The following is a 17,125-nucleotide window of genomic DNA, read 5'->3' on the forward strand; positions in this document are numbered from 1 at the left end:
CTTTTTTTTTCATTTTTCAATACTAATCTTTTTTTTAAATTCAATTAAGTAACAGGAATTTTAATGTGCCTTGATTATGAGATCTGAGGGCACTAATTAAGAAATATATTTTAATTTCTATACAGTTGATTTTTAAAAAAGTTATAACAGCTTAATTGATTCAAAAATCTATTTTTGACAGTTTATTAATTATTGTATGCATCTAGATTACTTATATGATAATTTATTCATTGATTAAATTTTGTGGCTTTGGATGCAACAATCTGATCAAATATCATCAAAATTATATTTTTGTTTGACTTCTTATAGTTCAGATTTAAAATGTTAAATTATATTAATTTGTTCATATTTTATTTATTTTCAACGCTGACTAAGATAGAATGATCTTATGATTAGGCCATTAATTGTTTGGGAAAATCTTGTATGGAGAGGAAGTAATGCAAGCTTATCTTAAGCACTAACTATAATATCATCACACATATAAGACTCCCAAAACATGTGACCCAGCTCCTCTGTTTGTTTCCATTCTATTCTTGGTCTGTGAATTTTACCAAATTTATGTAATGTTTATAATTAATAGTAATTGATTAAAAAAATTACAAGTAAAATAAATCTAAATTTGTAAAATAATGTCTTCACGTATCAATTTATTTTGCATTAACTTTTAATAATTTATGTATATTATGTCCCTAATTTATAATTTTAAAATGAAATGAATTAACACTGGCAAAAAATGTGAATAACTAAAAATCTTTCAACATGATTATTACTATTGAATATTTATATGTAATATAAATACAAAAATATGGAAATATAATTTATTAAATATGTGTTAAAATTTTATTTTTGTTTAAGTACCTACAATGAATTTATAAAAAAAAAATACATTAAATATAATTATAAAAATATAAAAATGACGTGTTGCATTGAATAATTACAATTTAAAGTCTAGGATTGCCCAACAACCTCTTTGAAGCCCTCAGCCCAACTTACAACAACACCAACAAAATAATTAAATTTTTAAAACATATTGATATGTACAATTTTATTTAAGTAATGATTTTTGTTAAAAGCTAATAATCATAGCAGTTGAAGCTTAAAAAATAAAAATAAAAATAAATACAATTTCTTTTAAATTATTGAATGTTAAATGTCACCTATTTGGTTTCAAAATATTTTTAAAACTGCTAAATGATCGTTCCACATTAACTGAGTAATTGGAGCATATTTGAAGCGCATAACATCTAAAGACAATAATTCCAAATTTTTAAAAGGGTGTTTGCCATTTATTATTTCATTAATTATTTTAAAATATATATTGCCTAGATTTTTTTCAGTAACTGCATGAATAAGTATTATGATAATGAAATTATCTTAAATATAAACCAATCAAAATATAATAAACATAATAGTTGTATTAAAAATATTCCTAAATTAATTTAAAAAATAAAACTTAAACAAAATTTAGGTTATCATTTCCTTGATTTTAATAAAAGGCATTAATAGAATGACTGCTTAATTATTATTTGCATTTGGTAGACAATAAATTAAGGATTAAATCTTACTGAGTGTTGAATATTATAGTAAAAGTGAATTAGTTTATATTATTTAATAGTATTATCAAATTTAAAAGGATGGTAATAATCTATTATTGTATACCTTATATTGATTGTATCTCCAATTGCACATCATTTTTGTAATTTAAATGATATATCCCACTTTTATATATCTATAATTAAATTATTTACTAAAAATATAGAAGTAGGAAAAAATATAGTTGGTATTATTTTAAGTCTTAAATAATATAAATAATTGATATTCTCTTTTAATAAAATGTATTTGTTATAAAGAACGTGTCACAGATAAAACAATGTTTTAAAAATTATAGTTATTTTACTTACACAGTTAACAAATAATTAGTGTTTATATAAGAAATATAAAGCTATTTGAATTCACAAATATTTGTTTATACATTGTTTGAATTGTTGTTTGATTTACTAATAAAAATATCCATGAATCTTAAATTATTTTAACAGAATCTTAAGAATATTCGAAATATGTTTTCTTAATGTTTTGTTAGGTATTATAAACTTATTAGGTTCCTTACTTTTTTACTTCAATCAATTATTATATCTTAAAAGAATTTTATATTTTATAGTTATATCTTATATCCAATTAAGAATTTGCAGTTTATGCTGCACTCATAACCTAATTTCTGCAGAATTATTTAATGCTCCTTATACAAATATAGTAAATACAGAATATTAAAAGTAGTAGACAAATAATTAATTTAATTACCAATACGATAATCAACAGTAAAAAAACATAAATTATTTAAACAGAATTAATTTCAAGTTATTTAATACATAAAAGAAATTAACATCTTTAATATTATTACGATTTATACTCATTCTGTTAATAAGGCCTAAATAGCTGTAATATAGGTAATCTTAATAAAAAAAAAAAATGTGTATGTCACTACCTACCATACCTATCATAAACAATAATTCAAAATAACATTTTAATTAACCTTAGATATTTTTGTTTGTGTAGCTTTATATTTTTGTCAACTCTTTATTGATAAGTGATAACTATTATTGTGTGTGTGTAAATTAGAGCATAAAATAACATTTTGTTAATAAATTTATAGTATTTTCAATAAATGAATCAATGTTCTAGTGTTTTGTAAATATTATGTAAGATATTTTTTTCTGTGACAAGTAAGTTTCCATATTTGGTATGAATGATTATAATAATGTATAGTTTGCAGTTTGTAAACGTATAATGGGTTATCTTCTACACACAACCTTGTATTATTCTATCACTATATTTCAATCAACAAGGCTGTTTGGTTGTGCTCTAACATATATAAAAATTTAAGTAAAATTTAATTAAAATGTTTAATTTTTATAAATATTTGTGAATTGGTAAAACTTTTAAACTATGCCTACTGTAGCTGAACTTATTTTATTATACAGGTATTTTAAGTTAAACTTTTAATTATTATTAATTAATTCCAAGTATCTACTTTATATTAAATTGATTTAAATTGGGCAGTTTTTAATATTTTATTTACCTAATCTTAGATAATAATTTTTAATTACCTAGTTCAATTTTTTTAATAATAAATTTTAAATTGTTTTTTTTTCATATTTTATAAAACTACAAAATTCCTGATAAGTGATAACCTATGCATCATAATATGTGTTAATCATTAATTTCATATTGTGATCAGAGGGCATATTTTATCAAAACTGACAACACAATATTCTGAAACTTATCTCAGTTAATAGAATATAATGTATTAAATAACAGTTGATATTTTATTGTCTAAAATATAACTACTGAATTTAATATTTTATTTTTAAAACTGTTTATAAAATAAACCAACATTTTATAAATATTAATTATTATTAATCATAAAATTTACCTTTAAAAATTTAATACTTTCAGTGTTAGAATTTTCAATTTATTATGTCATTGTTTCTATGTTCATATCAGAGACATTTAATTTTAATCCTAGTTGATAGATCTGTGTAATCATAAAATACCATTATTTGTATTTTGTTTATTTTATTATATTGTCAATTGCTATCCATCAATGCACTAAAATAGAAAAAATATCTTTCGTTTCAGTAATGAACGTTCTAATCGTTCACGATTACATGATCAAGGAACAAGTGCAGAACGTAGATACAAACGCAGTCATCGTAGATCTCCGGGTTCAACCAATCATCAACGTCGAAGACTTAGGCGTCATCCTTCACCAGGAAGTGGAGATGAAAAAATGCATCATAGACACCATCGACATAAAGAACGGTCACACTCAAAGGTCAGTAGTTCTTTAAAAATGTTTTTATATATAATATCTTGTCTGGTATTTGGAAATCAATAACAAATGTCACATTAATTTATAAATTTAAAAACATAAATACAATTTTTGCAAATTTTAAATATTTGGTATTGTGCCATAACTTGCTTTCTATTAATATAATTTATAGTAAATAAAAATTAGATAGTTTAAACAGAAACTTTTCTTCTATGAGATACCTACTAAAACATGTGTGTACCAGACGTTAAGAGTCCAATTAAATTGGTGTATACAATGTTTAAAACTGATTCTATAATTAGTAATATATATTTATCTAAACTAGTAGAATCACTGAGAGAGGGATTTTAATGCTGAATTCTCTTTTATTTTCCTCATTTGCAATCACATGCCATCTAAATATAAACTGTATCCGTCTCTCCATAATTTATATTATCGAAACGCGCTCTCTAAGCTTCTGGCTCAGTTTCGAGAATAACATCACGCTTCCAGTAAGCTGTTGGATGTCGCATTTGCACTTATGTTTGTCGAGGAGCATACCCTCAGGCGACGACCTGTACCACCATGGCATCATACCGATGGTGCTGTGGTTAGACAACACAGTCGTAATCGTTCATCCAGAACTACACAAAGGGTCAGACCACCCCAACCGCCTGCTTCTGTGTTGGTAGATGCTCATTGGTGGCCTGTAAACCCAGTCAGTATTATTTAAAAAAAATTATTAGTTATTATTAGTTACTAATTAGTACTAAGAATGTCAATAGTTTTAATGTGTTTTTTATTTATAAAATTATGTCTTAAAAATGTTCTTATTAAATTATGTTTAAATTAATCCTTCTAATATAAATATAATAATAATTTACTTTTAATAAATAGAGTATGGAACTTATTATTTAAACGTCAACTTAATTTCATGTTAAATAAACATTTTTTTGATTGAAAAATACAACCCTGTAATCTGTATAGTATAGTAAAAAATAATTTATTAACTACTAAAAATAATTATTGTAAATAATAAAATATTAATCCATAAATTACAATTTTCAACAATAAATTATCAATTGAATTACAATTATTATTTTATTAAGTTGTATAAAATATAAACTTACCTATTGGAGTTTTTGATAAATATTTACAGTATACTTAAACTAAGATGTTATTTATTCAATAACAAAAAAAAGTATATAATAAGTGTTTTTCAAGGCCACTAGTCATTAATACTTTAATATTTTCATTTGTGGGGGAAGAAAAAATAAAATTTTGTCAACAAAGCCTGTGACGTGTGGCCCACGTTTTACTTGTACAGAAGAGGTCGGGATTTTTTTCTACACTGTCCGGTTGACACCGAAATAGATTTTTTGGAAGATTGCCTCAATGTGCGAGGGCCGCTTCATGTTTGCCAGGTCCACAATACAGTTGACCAACAGTTTTCCGAACCAGGGCCATGTAGATACATTAGATCATTCAGTAGATACTTTAATTTATATTTTTTCAGTTTATTTTATTACGTTTTTGTATAAATTCATAAGTTTAGTTAATGTATCCTCCGGATATGAATGGCCACGCTCCGTCCGAAAAGCGCCGCACTAGGTACACTCGATCGTCAACAGTCAGTGTCACTCAAATGTTATCAGATTCTTGTTCTAGTCTTATTAACCGCATAACCGGACGATCTCGTGGTCCATCCGAATGTATCCGTAAACCTGAACTCAAACCTGTCGAAACGTCGCGAAATCATAATATTCCTTCATCATCGTCTTCGTCTTCCTATCTTCCAAGTCCATTTCATTCATCTGGATACTCTGTACGTAATGAAGATCGTTATTTAACCGCCTTAGATGCCCATCGTTATCGAAGACAACAAAGACCTCTCACTAAAAGTGCTACCACAGTTTTATTATCAGAAAAAGCTTATCCTTTTGTTCACCAAACACCGCGCGAAAAGACCCCGTATCGTCGCCATAAACCCAACGTACTTTTATCCATACGACCATTAAAACGGTCTCCTACAACCATTACCGCTACAATACATACACCCGAACCTGTAGTACAAACTGTAGATCCTGTGATAACGGAGCGTGAAGCCAGGCGTAAGGAGATACAGACATTGATTATGAAATATTCAGCCTTGGATAATGACGACGAAAATGATGATACTCCTAGTGTTTTGACTAAGTGCCAACAAAAGTATTCTTCCATTCTTACCTCTTCTGTGAGCAGTGGCGTAAGTTAATCACGTGTGTTGTATGTGTATGATTTGCATACATTGATCTAGTTTAATTAAAGACAACAGTTTTAATTTATCAATGGTGTAACATCGAGTAGCGAAGTTATGCAGTTGATATAATTATTATCTTCATTCATTTCGAATTATTTAAAAAAAAAAGTAGTTATCTCCCCAGTGTAAACAAAATTTAAATCAATTGTTTTCTATCCCTTTAATAAAAAAAAAAAAAATTAAAGTCTGGTTTTGCTTTCTAGAAGAAACTTTTTTTAAAATTATTTTCAACTTATTGTAATTTTTAATGTAAACCTCGTGAATAAAATTTAAAATCTACAATATTACCGTTTTTATATCGTGTAATCATCAAATTTATTTTGAATTTTGATTATCAAAATCTTTAAAATTGTGTACTTCATTGCATTATATAGATATCGTTTTAGTAAAGGTTATCTTTAACCATGGTTCGAAGAGTTCTCAAATTATATAGGCCGCGTTGAAATATCTATTTTCGTGTTTGTTCAACATTAAGTTGTTATTTCTCTTCTCCCCCAATTATAATATTATAATACTATTTACACTTATATACCGTATGTATTTTTATACTTTTAAAAATATTTAATTAATTAAAAACTAATAGATAAATTGGAAAATGCGGGAATTTCTTTGTTGTTGATTTAACTATATTATACCTATTTTTTGTATTTGAACATTTTTAGTGGCCACTTTTATAATAAGAAGTCTATAAATACTCAATCAAAAAAAAAATAATTGTATCAATAATAAATAATATTTTTATATGATCTATTAATTAATACTATGTATATAATATCTTGGTGTATTATTTTAGTAACTTATTCCCTTAAATTCTAAATTGGAAGTAATGTCGATAAATGCTCCCTTCCATCCATTACGTTGCCACATCTAGTACTACTAGATGATACAATCTGTTTTCTTATATTATTCTGTGTATGCACTATGCAGATTGTAAAATATTCATATGTATAAAGGTTAAAAACAATTTAAATTTAATTTAACAATATTTCATGTTGACAAATAATAATTATTGCTTCATGTTATAAGTTATAATTCATAAATAATAAGTAGTAAATAGTAACTATTATTTATAATATATAACATGATAAGACAAGACTATACATTTTATAATGACTTACATTTTACTATTGACTACATTTAGTTCTTAAAATAATATAATTTCTCTGTTAATTTACAATTAAAAGCATAATGGGACTTTGGCAGTTTTCTAAAATAAAAAAGGTAATATTTATAAACTTATTCTTAAATAAATCACTTTATTTGTTACTAATTGAATTATGATGACAATTGATAACCATATAATTTCATGATTTATATTAATGTGACGTTTGTTTGGTTGTATTATATATAATAATATATAAAAGGTAGATTTTTTTTATTATTATTGATTTTTTTTCTTTTTAAACCCAAACATACACATTCACACACTATATTATAGTTAATTTATATATATTTAAACAAAAATATGTATAAAATAACACTTATATTTGTAAGAATATGTATATGTATATGAAAAAAGTTGTTAACGAGGCTTTCCTTTGCCTTGTGTCCTTCTGTCTTTATGATTGCGGCGATAAAACACGCAACTGCTGAAAATGGGTGTGCCACCTGAATGTACAAATCCCGTACGAATACCAATCGGCCGTCAACAATTCGCGTGTGTGTGTGTGCCGGGCGTCTATTAATCAATTCCTACATACATGATGAATATTGGGACAACAATTACAACAACTGTTTGATCACCCTCAACAGCAGCGAGCAAGAAGTCCAGTCATTGTGGATGACGAAGAGGGACATCTGATATACAAAAATGGAGACAATCTGGCCGATAGATGTTCGTGAACCAGTTACATTTTACAAATGATTACTTACTCTTTCTAAAAAAAAAAAAAAAAATACAAAAAAACAGTAATGTACAAAAATGATATGTGGATGAAACATAAGCGCGTGCATTTGTTGTTTTTGGCTGAATGGGGACAACTAAATACCTTTTTCTCATCAACTTAATATTTGGTTGTCATTTTTTTTTTTTATATATATATATATACCGCGTTATCAATACTATTACTGTTTTAATTAATGAAAAAATATTCTATAATTTCGTTTGATTTTCTTTTTTGGATTTCTTTTATTAATAAGAGAACATTTTTCTCCGAATTCCCATGTTTAATTTTCATTAAAATTTTCACCTGGTATTTGCAAATAAGAAATTTGACTATCTTTTGAATTATTATTTAATTGTTATAATATTTTCAAGATCCATGGTCTGTCCCAGCAGAGGATGCAATCTTTCTTTATATTTGTATTAATCTATTATACTTTGACAAATTTCAGATCAAATCATCCAAACCCTTGGTGAAGGTACTTTTGGAAAAGTAGTGAGTGCCAAATGTTTGAAAAAGTAAGTAATAAATCATTTTTTGTTTGCATATAAATATTTTGTACAATACTAATAAAAGTAAAAATTTTAATTAATCTTCATCATTGATAATTGATGACTATAATCAATGTTATCATGTAAATCAATATGTTAAAATGCTATCAACCTATATTTCAAATATTAAATTTTCTATAAATGATTTTTAATAGATGGAACATTAACCTGATTTTTTGTTATTATCTTCAGCTATAATATTATTCTAATATTACAGCTTTACAATTATATAACTATGTATTAGTGAGAATGAGGACTGCTGTGTAGTAGCCCATTTGGCATTTTGTCAAATGTTTAATTACCTTTAAATGTTGATCTTAATATAGGCCAAATAAAAAAAAATTAAAACATTTGATAATATCAATATATTTAAATTAAAAATTTTACAGCCGTGATAATATTGCTGCAGTTAAAATAATAAAAAATGTTGAAAAATATCGAGAAGCAGCTCGTTTAGAAATTAATGCTTTAGAAAAACTGAACACTAAAGATCCAGAAAGTAAAAAGTATGATTTAGACTACAATTTTATTATTAAAACCTCGTTGTTTAAATATTGTTTAATATTTTGATTTTAGCCTTTGTGTTCGAATGATTGATAACTTTGAATTTGGAGGACATGTATGTATTGGATTTGAATTGTTGGGACTAAGTGTATTTGACTTTTTGGTAAGCTTTTTAAATTGTTGATAAACTAAATTATAAATTTAAATATTTTTTATAGAAAGAAAATAATTATCAGCCATACACAATTGATCAAGTGCGGCATATATCTTACCAGCTATGTTACGCTGTTAGATTTTTACATCGCAATAAATTAACACATACTGATCTGAAACCAGAAAATATACTTTTTGTCAAGTCCGAATATGATACACAATATAATCAAAAAAAGGTAATCTGTAATATCGTCAGCTTTTTCTCATTAGTTATAAATATATTAATTTAAATTGGTGTTGCACAGAAGCGTGCGTATAAAATGATTAAAGATACCGAAGTACGATTAATTGATTTTGGTAGTGCAACTTTTGATGATGAACACCATAGTACAGTTGTATCGACAAGACATTACAGGGCACCTGAAGTTATTTTAGGTAAAATATTTCTCTCTCACCTCACTTTAAAATATATTTTCATGTTACAATTTTTTTTAGAACTTGGGTGGGCTCAACCATGTGATGTATGGTCTATTGGATGCATTATTTTTGAACTTTATTTGGGTATTACATTATTCCAAACACATGACAATCGTGAACACCTTGCAATGATGGAACGAATTCTTGGCTCAATTCCTTACAAGTAAACATTTATTCATTGATTATTTAAAAATATTTATTATGATTTATAAATTTTGAACAGGATGGCCAGAAGAAGTAAAACAAAATATTTCTATCACAGCAAATTAGATTGGGACCAATCCAGCTCTGCTGGACGGTATGTTAGAGAAAATTGCAAACCCTTAAAGGTTAGTATAATTGATGAGTGATTACATATAGATAGATTAATAATTAAAATGTTTTAAATTTGTTTTTAGAGATACATGAGCTCTGAAGAGGAAGACCACAAGCTATTGTTCGACTTGATCTCCCAATTGCTCAAATATGAGCCAACTCAACGCATGACCATGGAAGAAGCTTTAGACCACCAATTTTTTTATAAACTACCAGCTCACCAAAGACTTCATGACAAAGAAGAAAGATCACATTCACTGTCCAGATGAAAAATTCGTAATAGCCATGGTCGCTAATCATGCGCCTCTGGCTTAAGTGTCTCTTTTTATTGAGATGCCAATTGTTGTTTTTTATTTTTAACTGCCCTAGTTAAAGATTGCCTTAACTAGGATAAGATAATGAAAACGATATATACATAATTTGTATATAATTACTTTTGTAATCATTCGCATTAAGTGTTAGTAGATTTATGAAGTTTAACTTAAGATATTTTTTCTCTCCCACGAATATAAATATTTTTTATGTGTTCTCATTGTATTCAAAATTCTATATTCATAATTATTATGTATATGTGTATACAGGTAATCTAGAATAATTATAAAAGTTTTATGTATAAAAAAGTATAAAACATTATAATTTTATGAATACTGTCAATAATTTGAATAAGCTTATTGTATCCTAATAATTGAAAATATTGTTAGTCGTTTCTAATAAATTTTTATTCATGAGAATTTCACAAATTTTATCCCGACTAAGAAATAATAAAATAAAATAAACAGTGAGTTTTTTTTTATTTATTATCACAATTAATTTGTTTAGTTAACTTATTTACTTTTTATTTCTATTTATAGAAGATCTGACCTCTAAACAATAAAGGTTAGCTAAAATAATAATTTGTATTTTTACTAATCTGTAAATATTATGCCCAATAAACTTTTTGAAATATTTATTGAAACATGGAGTACTTAACCATCCACTTTGCTGTGCAATAGAAATAGAGCATATCCCCCTTCTTATGGAGGAGGTTACTATAACGGACATGTTAAATTCTGAAATTCAATAATAAATCATTACATACAAAACAGTAAAGAATTCTGAGTGGAGATGATCTGTCAACCTATAATTATACGACTATTTTGGTATGAATTAGTAATTAACATCATTATAAATAATTTGTGTGCTAGAGAATTAATCTTAATTTTTATAATTATATTTTATATCTTCAATAAAATATTTATATCTAACGTTTCAAATCCCTGCAATAAATAAATATATTTTTAAATTACAACATAACTAAAATTGTTATGTTTTATTTGAATATAAAATTTAAGCTATTTTTGAAATTTAAATGTTTTTAAAAAAAATATATACAAGTATATTTTTTGGTTTCAGTATGAACTACTTAAGACAAGAACCATTTTTTACATATATCCACTAAAAATAAATTCAAAAACTAATGCGCCCACTTAGAATCTATAAAAAATTAAGTTAACCTTTTATCTATACTATTTTATTAAAATAATTTACTATTCATTAAATATATACCATGTATTCTATTTTCCAAATGCCAATTAATTTATCTGAACATAATGGCTGATACACTAAGTTTTTCATTTGTATCACCATCCATTATTGATAAATGCATATAATGTGATAATTTTTATGCTGTACTTATAAATTTGAGGTCCTAAATGATATCCACGTGCAACCTTCATATCAATACATAAGATGTATTATAGCCAAACATAATATGTCATTCTATTTTATGAAAGCGTATTACTATACACATCTTTATAATGTAATGTAACATGTGATAATAAATTCATATTTATTACTATTAATTATATACACTTGTATTTATAATCAATAATATTACATATAAAATATAAAAATTTAAAAAAAAATCTTGTATCTAAATTTTGACCTATCCAGACTAGGTGCAGAACCTTAAATAATCTAAGTTCTGCTTTAGATACTTGTGTTATAAGAATACATACTAAAGAGTGCTTTATAAATTATTAACTTAAAAAACAAAATTAACAAAAATGGATAAATACACATGTGGTGATGTATTCTCATAAAAAGAAAAAATATGACTAGGGTTTCCTTAACATAAAAAATTAATATATTTTCAAGAAAAAAAAATTAAGTTCGTTTTCCAGTTCTTGATTTTGATCTTGTCTGTACTTTGTCTTTATAAGTCAGATAAACATGTGAAAAATCTGGTCTGCGAGTCTAAAAACAATTATTATTTCTTATAAGAATAATTTTTAATTTTTTATCACATACTTGTATTTCAAAATCTATTAACATTTATGAAAATTATTTAGTCAAATGAAACATCAATTTCATATTCAGAAACAGAATATTTATTTGAGTACTTTAATGTATGAAAATTAAAATTTGGAGAGTGAACAAAAGCCCCACAATATGTGGATCACAACTCCAATCATCTAAACTTTAAATAATAATAACTCAAACCATTTATTTATCTGAACTTGTGTTTTAATGTATTGAAATATTCTGCTTCAAATAAAAATGAATGATGAAAGATATTTTAAAATGAGTGTCATTCAATAAAAGTATCCAGTAAAAATTACCTGTCAGACTGTTGTTGGAAATTGAATTTAATATTTTACATATGATTCAAATAATATTAATTAGAGCCCAGATTTCAATGCAATGTGCATTGCATTATGTTATGGATACTCTAGGATAATGTGTTTTTATGTAGTAGGTACATAATTTGTTTCATATAATAAATACGTCTTCAAAGGTAAAACTACTTTGCATTTTCAGGAAATTGAATTCATTTTTATTTCCCAATAATAAATACATTTTAAGTGTTTTTAGTATATTAATTAGATCCTAAATTTTTTTACTTGATTTTTATTGTAATTCGTTAGATTACATGAAAAGAAATGTCTTCATTTTTAAACATAATTGCATTGAAAAGGCATTTTTATTATTTTAAGATAATTAAATCTGGGCCCTAATAATAATAGTATAAACTAAATAAAATAATAAATAATTATAATCACAGCATACCTCAAAAGTAATTTCTTCGTCATTAGGCAACTCTTTTGCCATATTGTTGCCAGTATATGCTACACATCTTAATTCCCATTCTCCAATTTCTTCATTCCAAAATGAATTCTTTTTAATAAGTTCCTTTAATAAAAACAATGTTATAAATACATGTGATACTTTTTAATGGCATCAAAAATCTTATCTAGATTAGATGAAAAAACCTATTAATTGCAAATAAGATTTAAAGGAAATGTCATCAAGTATAATTTCAACTTTTAAATTAATATTTTTTATTAAATACTTTTAGATATTCAGAATATTTATGGCAGCCCAGTTTATATATAATTATAATTTATAACTATATAAAAGAAACGAAGTCTGAAGTTCTTAATATTCGATGAAATGTCTGGTTAATTATAGAAAAAAATTCAATTGAATACTCTAATTTAAAAAGATGTTATACCATCTGTATTGTATTTTATTTTATTTTTTATTTACTTACACATAACATACCAAAATGTATAGTTCTAATCTTTATTAGCTTTAATATTAAGAATGAATTAATCTATTAACAAATATCTAAATTCTCTAGTTGGTTATTTACAAAATTTTAATTATTATTAAGTGAATTTTGAGTATTTTTAAATATTAGTAATTTTCTTATGACATGTGCTTACAAATTAAAATATAATAAATCCTTCAATAGAACACTGCTAATACTTTACCTTTGAGTATGATATTCACTTTAATATTTAAGTTAACTACACAAAATTAGATCTGCTTAAAGTAAATATTACTGTGTTATAAATAAGATGGGAACCAGACTTGTACGTATGACATCCTCTCAAAAACAAAATTTAGTTTTAGGTAAACAGAAGTTCTTGAAGTAATTTAATTAATCAATCACCATTGTTAATTACAACAAAAAACAACAGTATCAGCTCAATGTGTTTAACAAAAATTAATATATTTAATAAGATCTAAATAGCTTACTAAATAATCATCAGGGACAAAATGCTCAATAATGACTTCTTGCATTTTTAATTCCTTAGAAGTCTGCTTTAAAATCTGTTTTAATTCCACTATTTCTCTTTTGCCTTCATCTTCAGTATCTTTAAGATCTTCTTTAACAGCTAAAATAGCTGCAGATAATTTCTTTAATTTCTTAGTTAATGCTCCTGATCTCTCTTGCAAGCCACTGTATTTATCTTCAGTGTCCATTTTTTCAGCTTGCACTTCTTGTAAACGCATATTTAAGTTCATCTGTCTAGATTTTCTATCTAATAGTTCTTTTGCTGAATCTTCTAACAACTTCTCTTGTGCCACAGACTTTTCTAATAGATTCTCACCACCAACAATTATTTTTTTCTCCATGTTTTCCAATTTCTCCTTTAACCTAATCATTTCTTGGCGCGCTGCATCCAATTCTTCACGTTTACTCTGGACTGCATTAGCTACTTCTTCAGAAGCTCCAACAACCAGTCCTTCTTCTCCTTCCTCCTCGCCATCATCATCTGCTTCACTAAGACCCTTACTGCTATCATCTATTTGCTTTTTCAAAGCTTCAATTTCCATTTGAAATTGTCTGAGCAATGCTTCCTTTGGATCTTCGTTAGCCTTGGATGTATTTTGAATATTCTTGGCTCGGTTAGCATATCGTAAAGTGCTAATAGTTTCATCATAGTTGAAACTGGCTGGTCCCACAGTGGCACACTGAATAAATTTAATAAATAATATAATATAAATTCATAAATGAATAAAACGTGCATATATAGAAATAATAATTTAAATATATTTAATTATAACTATAAAATTAATTTTTAATTTACCATAACTGTTTTTGAGTTTCCTCCCAAAGAATCTTGTAATATTCGTGTGAGTTTTGAATTTCGATAGGGAATGTGAGTAGACTTTCCATCAACCAACGCAGAAATTACATTTCCAAGAGTTGATAAAGATAAATTAATTTTAGTTGCCTCTTTAAATCTTATACCAAGAGCACCTGTTTTTGATTGTCGCTCTGAACCCTTGTTAAATAAATGTATGTAATTTAATAATATTTTAATGACAGCAGCAATTAAAATTGATACTTACTGCCAAGTCAACTAATCGAAGTCGGCCAACTTTGACATGGTACTCGCCAGTAACATCAGGTCGGCTAGTTTCAATGGTAATTGAAAATATCGCATGTGATCGAGAACTTTCAGAATTCATAGCTGTCGCGGCAGTGGCACCTAAAAAATAAACACCAAATAAGTTGTCTTTTATTCATTGTTTTAAGTACTTACGATTTTTGTTTCCAGTCATCAACAATTGGTGCATGTCATCTGCATTATTTACTACATATGTTGATAAATCTTTCACGTACACACCAACATCTGGTCTTTCTTTTACTTCCAATTCAGTAGATACATGTTTACTCAACAAATCATAAACACCTTCATTGTAGATTTCAAAGTAAGAAACGCTAACCAAAAACCTATCAAAAACAAAAATAAATAACACATAGATATAAAGTTTAATTAAAAATATAATTTGCAGGTAAATTTCTAAATTAACTATAAATAAATCATTTAACAGTTATTTTAATTATTGTATTTTTATTTTATTTTTTTAGATTTATAGTAAGTACTCCATCTACTTGTGAAAAGTGTATATAATGAATAAAACCTACTTACTTTATATCTTCCTTTGCTTTAGCAATATGGCCAAAAATATGAGCAAATGAGTTAGGAATTATTCCGTTAAGCTCTGGAGATAAAAGAGATCCTTCCATTGTAAATGTCTTGCCAGTACCAGTCTGTCCATAAGCAAATATTGTTCCATTGAAGCCATCAAAAACTTTGTCAACAATTGGTCGCGCCACTTCATTATACACATCCAACTATTGAATTTCACTTGTTAAATGATATTCATATAAAATGTCTAACCAAACATCTCAAACTCACTTGTTTAGAATCAGAATCAAATACTAAATCGAACATGAAAGTCTTTGGAGGACCAACATGTGATGGGTTTGGATTTTTAACAAAAACAGCTGCATTCTCAGAATCGGCCACAACCACAGGTTGTGCATCTGCAGATTTCTCTTTTTTGCTTAAAGGTCGCAAACGTACCGCGACCCGGACATTTTCTATTTCCCCTGCACTGTACACCTGTTAAATAACAAAATACAATGAGTATATTAAAATTAAGATTAATAAGGCTAATAATATTAACAGGTGTTATTTAGTACTCTTAATTCTGTATACCTTAAATTGTTACTTTAAATTGAACCTATATCTAACTTAATTATTATACTGTACTTAAACCTTACAGTATTTCCATTAATAAATAATGCTATTTAACTTACCATAGTGTTCAGCTTTTGTAAATGTGATTATATTTAGAACATTAAAACATTTTTACTGTAGTCTGTAACTGACTATAAATTAAACACTACATTATTATAATTTACAATGAGTAGGTAAAATAAACTCAACCTATTAATATTGTTGAATAAATTCAGTATTCACTATTATACTCGCTATTATATAAATATTATAAATCGTATAAAAATTTAAGATTAGTAAATCATTAATTATTATATTCTTTTATAATTTAAACATTCCAAATTCTATTAATTCTAAGATTTTTTAGTTGATAATGTTGATATAGGTATCACATAAATTATAGACATCTGTGTATGAATCATGTCATAACCCTTGGTATCACAATAATAAGTAATAACTATCGGATGATAAGATGTAATTGTTACTGACCTAGCACAATTTAATAATAATCAAGTTAGTACCTTCGAGACTCGAGTACAGAGTACAGACTACAGATCACGAATCAAGATTAAATCTATACACATATTATGAATTGGGTATTTGGATCCATATTCTTTTTATTTTTAAGAATCATTTTTTTTCAATTCCCTGAGGCAATAGATAAATGTTTTTGTCACGTAAAAAATTATTGATCATTCAAATAATATTATTTAAGACATTTATCTTAAATGTCATTTTAATTATTTAAGTAGGTTCCTATCTAATAAAATATTTATAATTTAAAAACCTAGACACCTAGTTGAGAAAAAAATTGTATGAAAGTTATCAAAATA

At 26.0% G+C, this 17,125-nt stretch overlaps 2 protein-coding genes across 3 annotated transcripts; one reads left to right on the plus strand and one right to left on the minus strand.

Annotated features, from left to right (window-relative positions):
• Positions 1–5,018: 5,018 nt before the first annotated feature.
• Positions 5,019–10,536, plus strand: LOC112596369 (dual specificity protein kinase CLK2-like). Of its 2 annotated transcripts, none has more exons than XM_025342013.1 (10): positions 5,019–6,053; positions 7,860–7,941; positions 8,442–8,508; positions 8,931–9,047; positions 9,118–9,208; positions 9,264–9,434; positions 9,507–9,633; positions 9,694–9,838; positions 9,899–10,004; positions 10,074–10,536. In XM_025342013.1, exons 1-10 carry the CDS (start codon positions 5,367–5,369, stop codon positions 10,257–10,259), a joined length of 1,779 nt encoding a protein of 592 aa, XP_025197798.1. In that variant the 5' UTR covers positions 5,019–5,366; the 3' UTR covers positions 10,260–10,536. The 2 variants fall into 2 exon arrangements, with proteins under 2 accessions (XP_025197798.1, XP_025197797.1); XM_025342012.1 differs by having other exon boundaries at positions 5,367–6,053; positions 9,504–9,633; positions 10,074–10,259.
• Positions 10,537–12,092: 1,556 nt separating this feature from the next.
• LOC112596473 (kinesin-like protein KIF3A) lies at positions 12,093–16,596 on the minus strand. The gene is made up of 9 exons (XM_025342171.1): positions 16,373–16,596; positions 15,969–16,175; positions 15,699–15,904; positions 15,309–15,499; positions 15,115–15,254; positions 14,850–15,047; positions 14,014–14,733; positions 13,039–13,161; positions 12,093–12,225 (listed from the first exon to the last, which is right to left on the minus strand). The coding sequence occupies exons 1-9, from the start codon at positions 16,373–16,375 to the stop codon at positions 12,136–12,138; spliced, it is 1,878 nt and encodes a 625-aa protein (XP_025197956.1). The 5' UTR covers positions 16,376–16,596; the 3' UTR covers positions 12,093–12,135.
• Between the last annotated feature and the right edge of the window lie 529 nt (positions 16,597–17,125).

The sequence above is a fragment of the Melanaphis sacchari genome, unplaced genomic scaffold (genome assembly GCF_002803265.2).
Source record: "Melanaphis sacchari strain LSU unplaced genomic scaffold, SCAv2.0 Contig31_pilon_pilon, whole genome shotgun sequence".
Lineage (NCBI taxonomy): Eukaryota > Metazoa > Arthropoda > Insecta > Hemiptera > Aphididae > Melanaphis > Melanaphis sacchari.

Excerpts from the sequence above, each read along its gene's own strand:
- LOC112596473 (XM_025342171.1), bottom strand. Across the intron at positions 15,500-15,698 it reads AAAGCAAAGGAAGATATAAA|GTTTTTGGTTAGCGTTTCTT; the intron begins GTAAGTAGGTTT and ends TGTTTTTGATAG. Across the intron at positions 12,226-13,038 it reads ACGAAGAAATTACTTTTGAG|ACTCGCAGACCAGATTTTTC; the intron begins GTATGCTGTGAT and ends AATTGTTTTTAG.
- LOC112596369 (XM_025342012.1), top strand. The coding sequence starts at position 5,367 with ATGTATCCTCCGGATATGAATGGCCACGCTCCGTCCGAAAAGCGCCGC. Across the intron at positions 9,048-9,117 it reads AAAGATCCAGAAAGTAAAAA|CCTTTGTGTTCGAATGATTG; the intron begins GTATGATTTAGA and ends TTTTGATTTTAG. Across the intron at positions 9,435-9,503 it reads CACAATATAATCAAAAAAAG|AAGCGTGCGTATAAAATGAT; the intron begins GTAATCTGTAAT and ends GGTGTTGCACAG.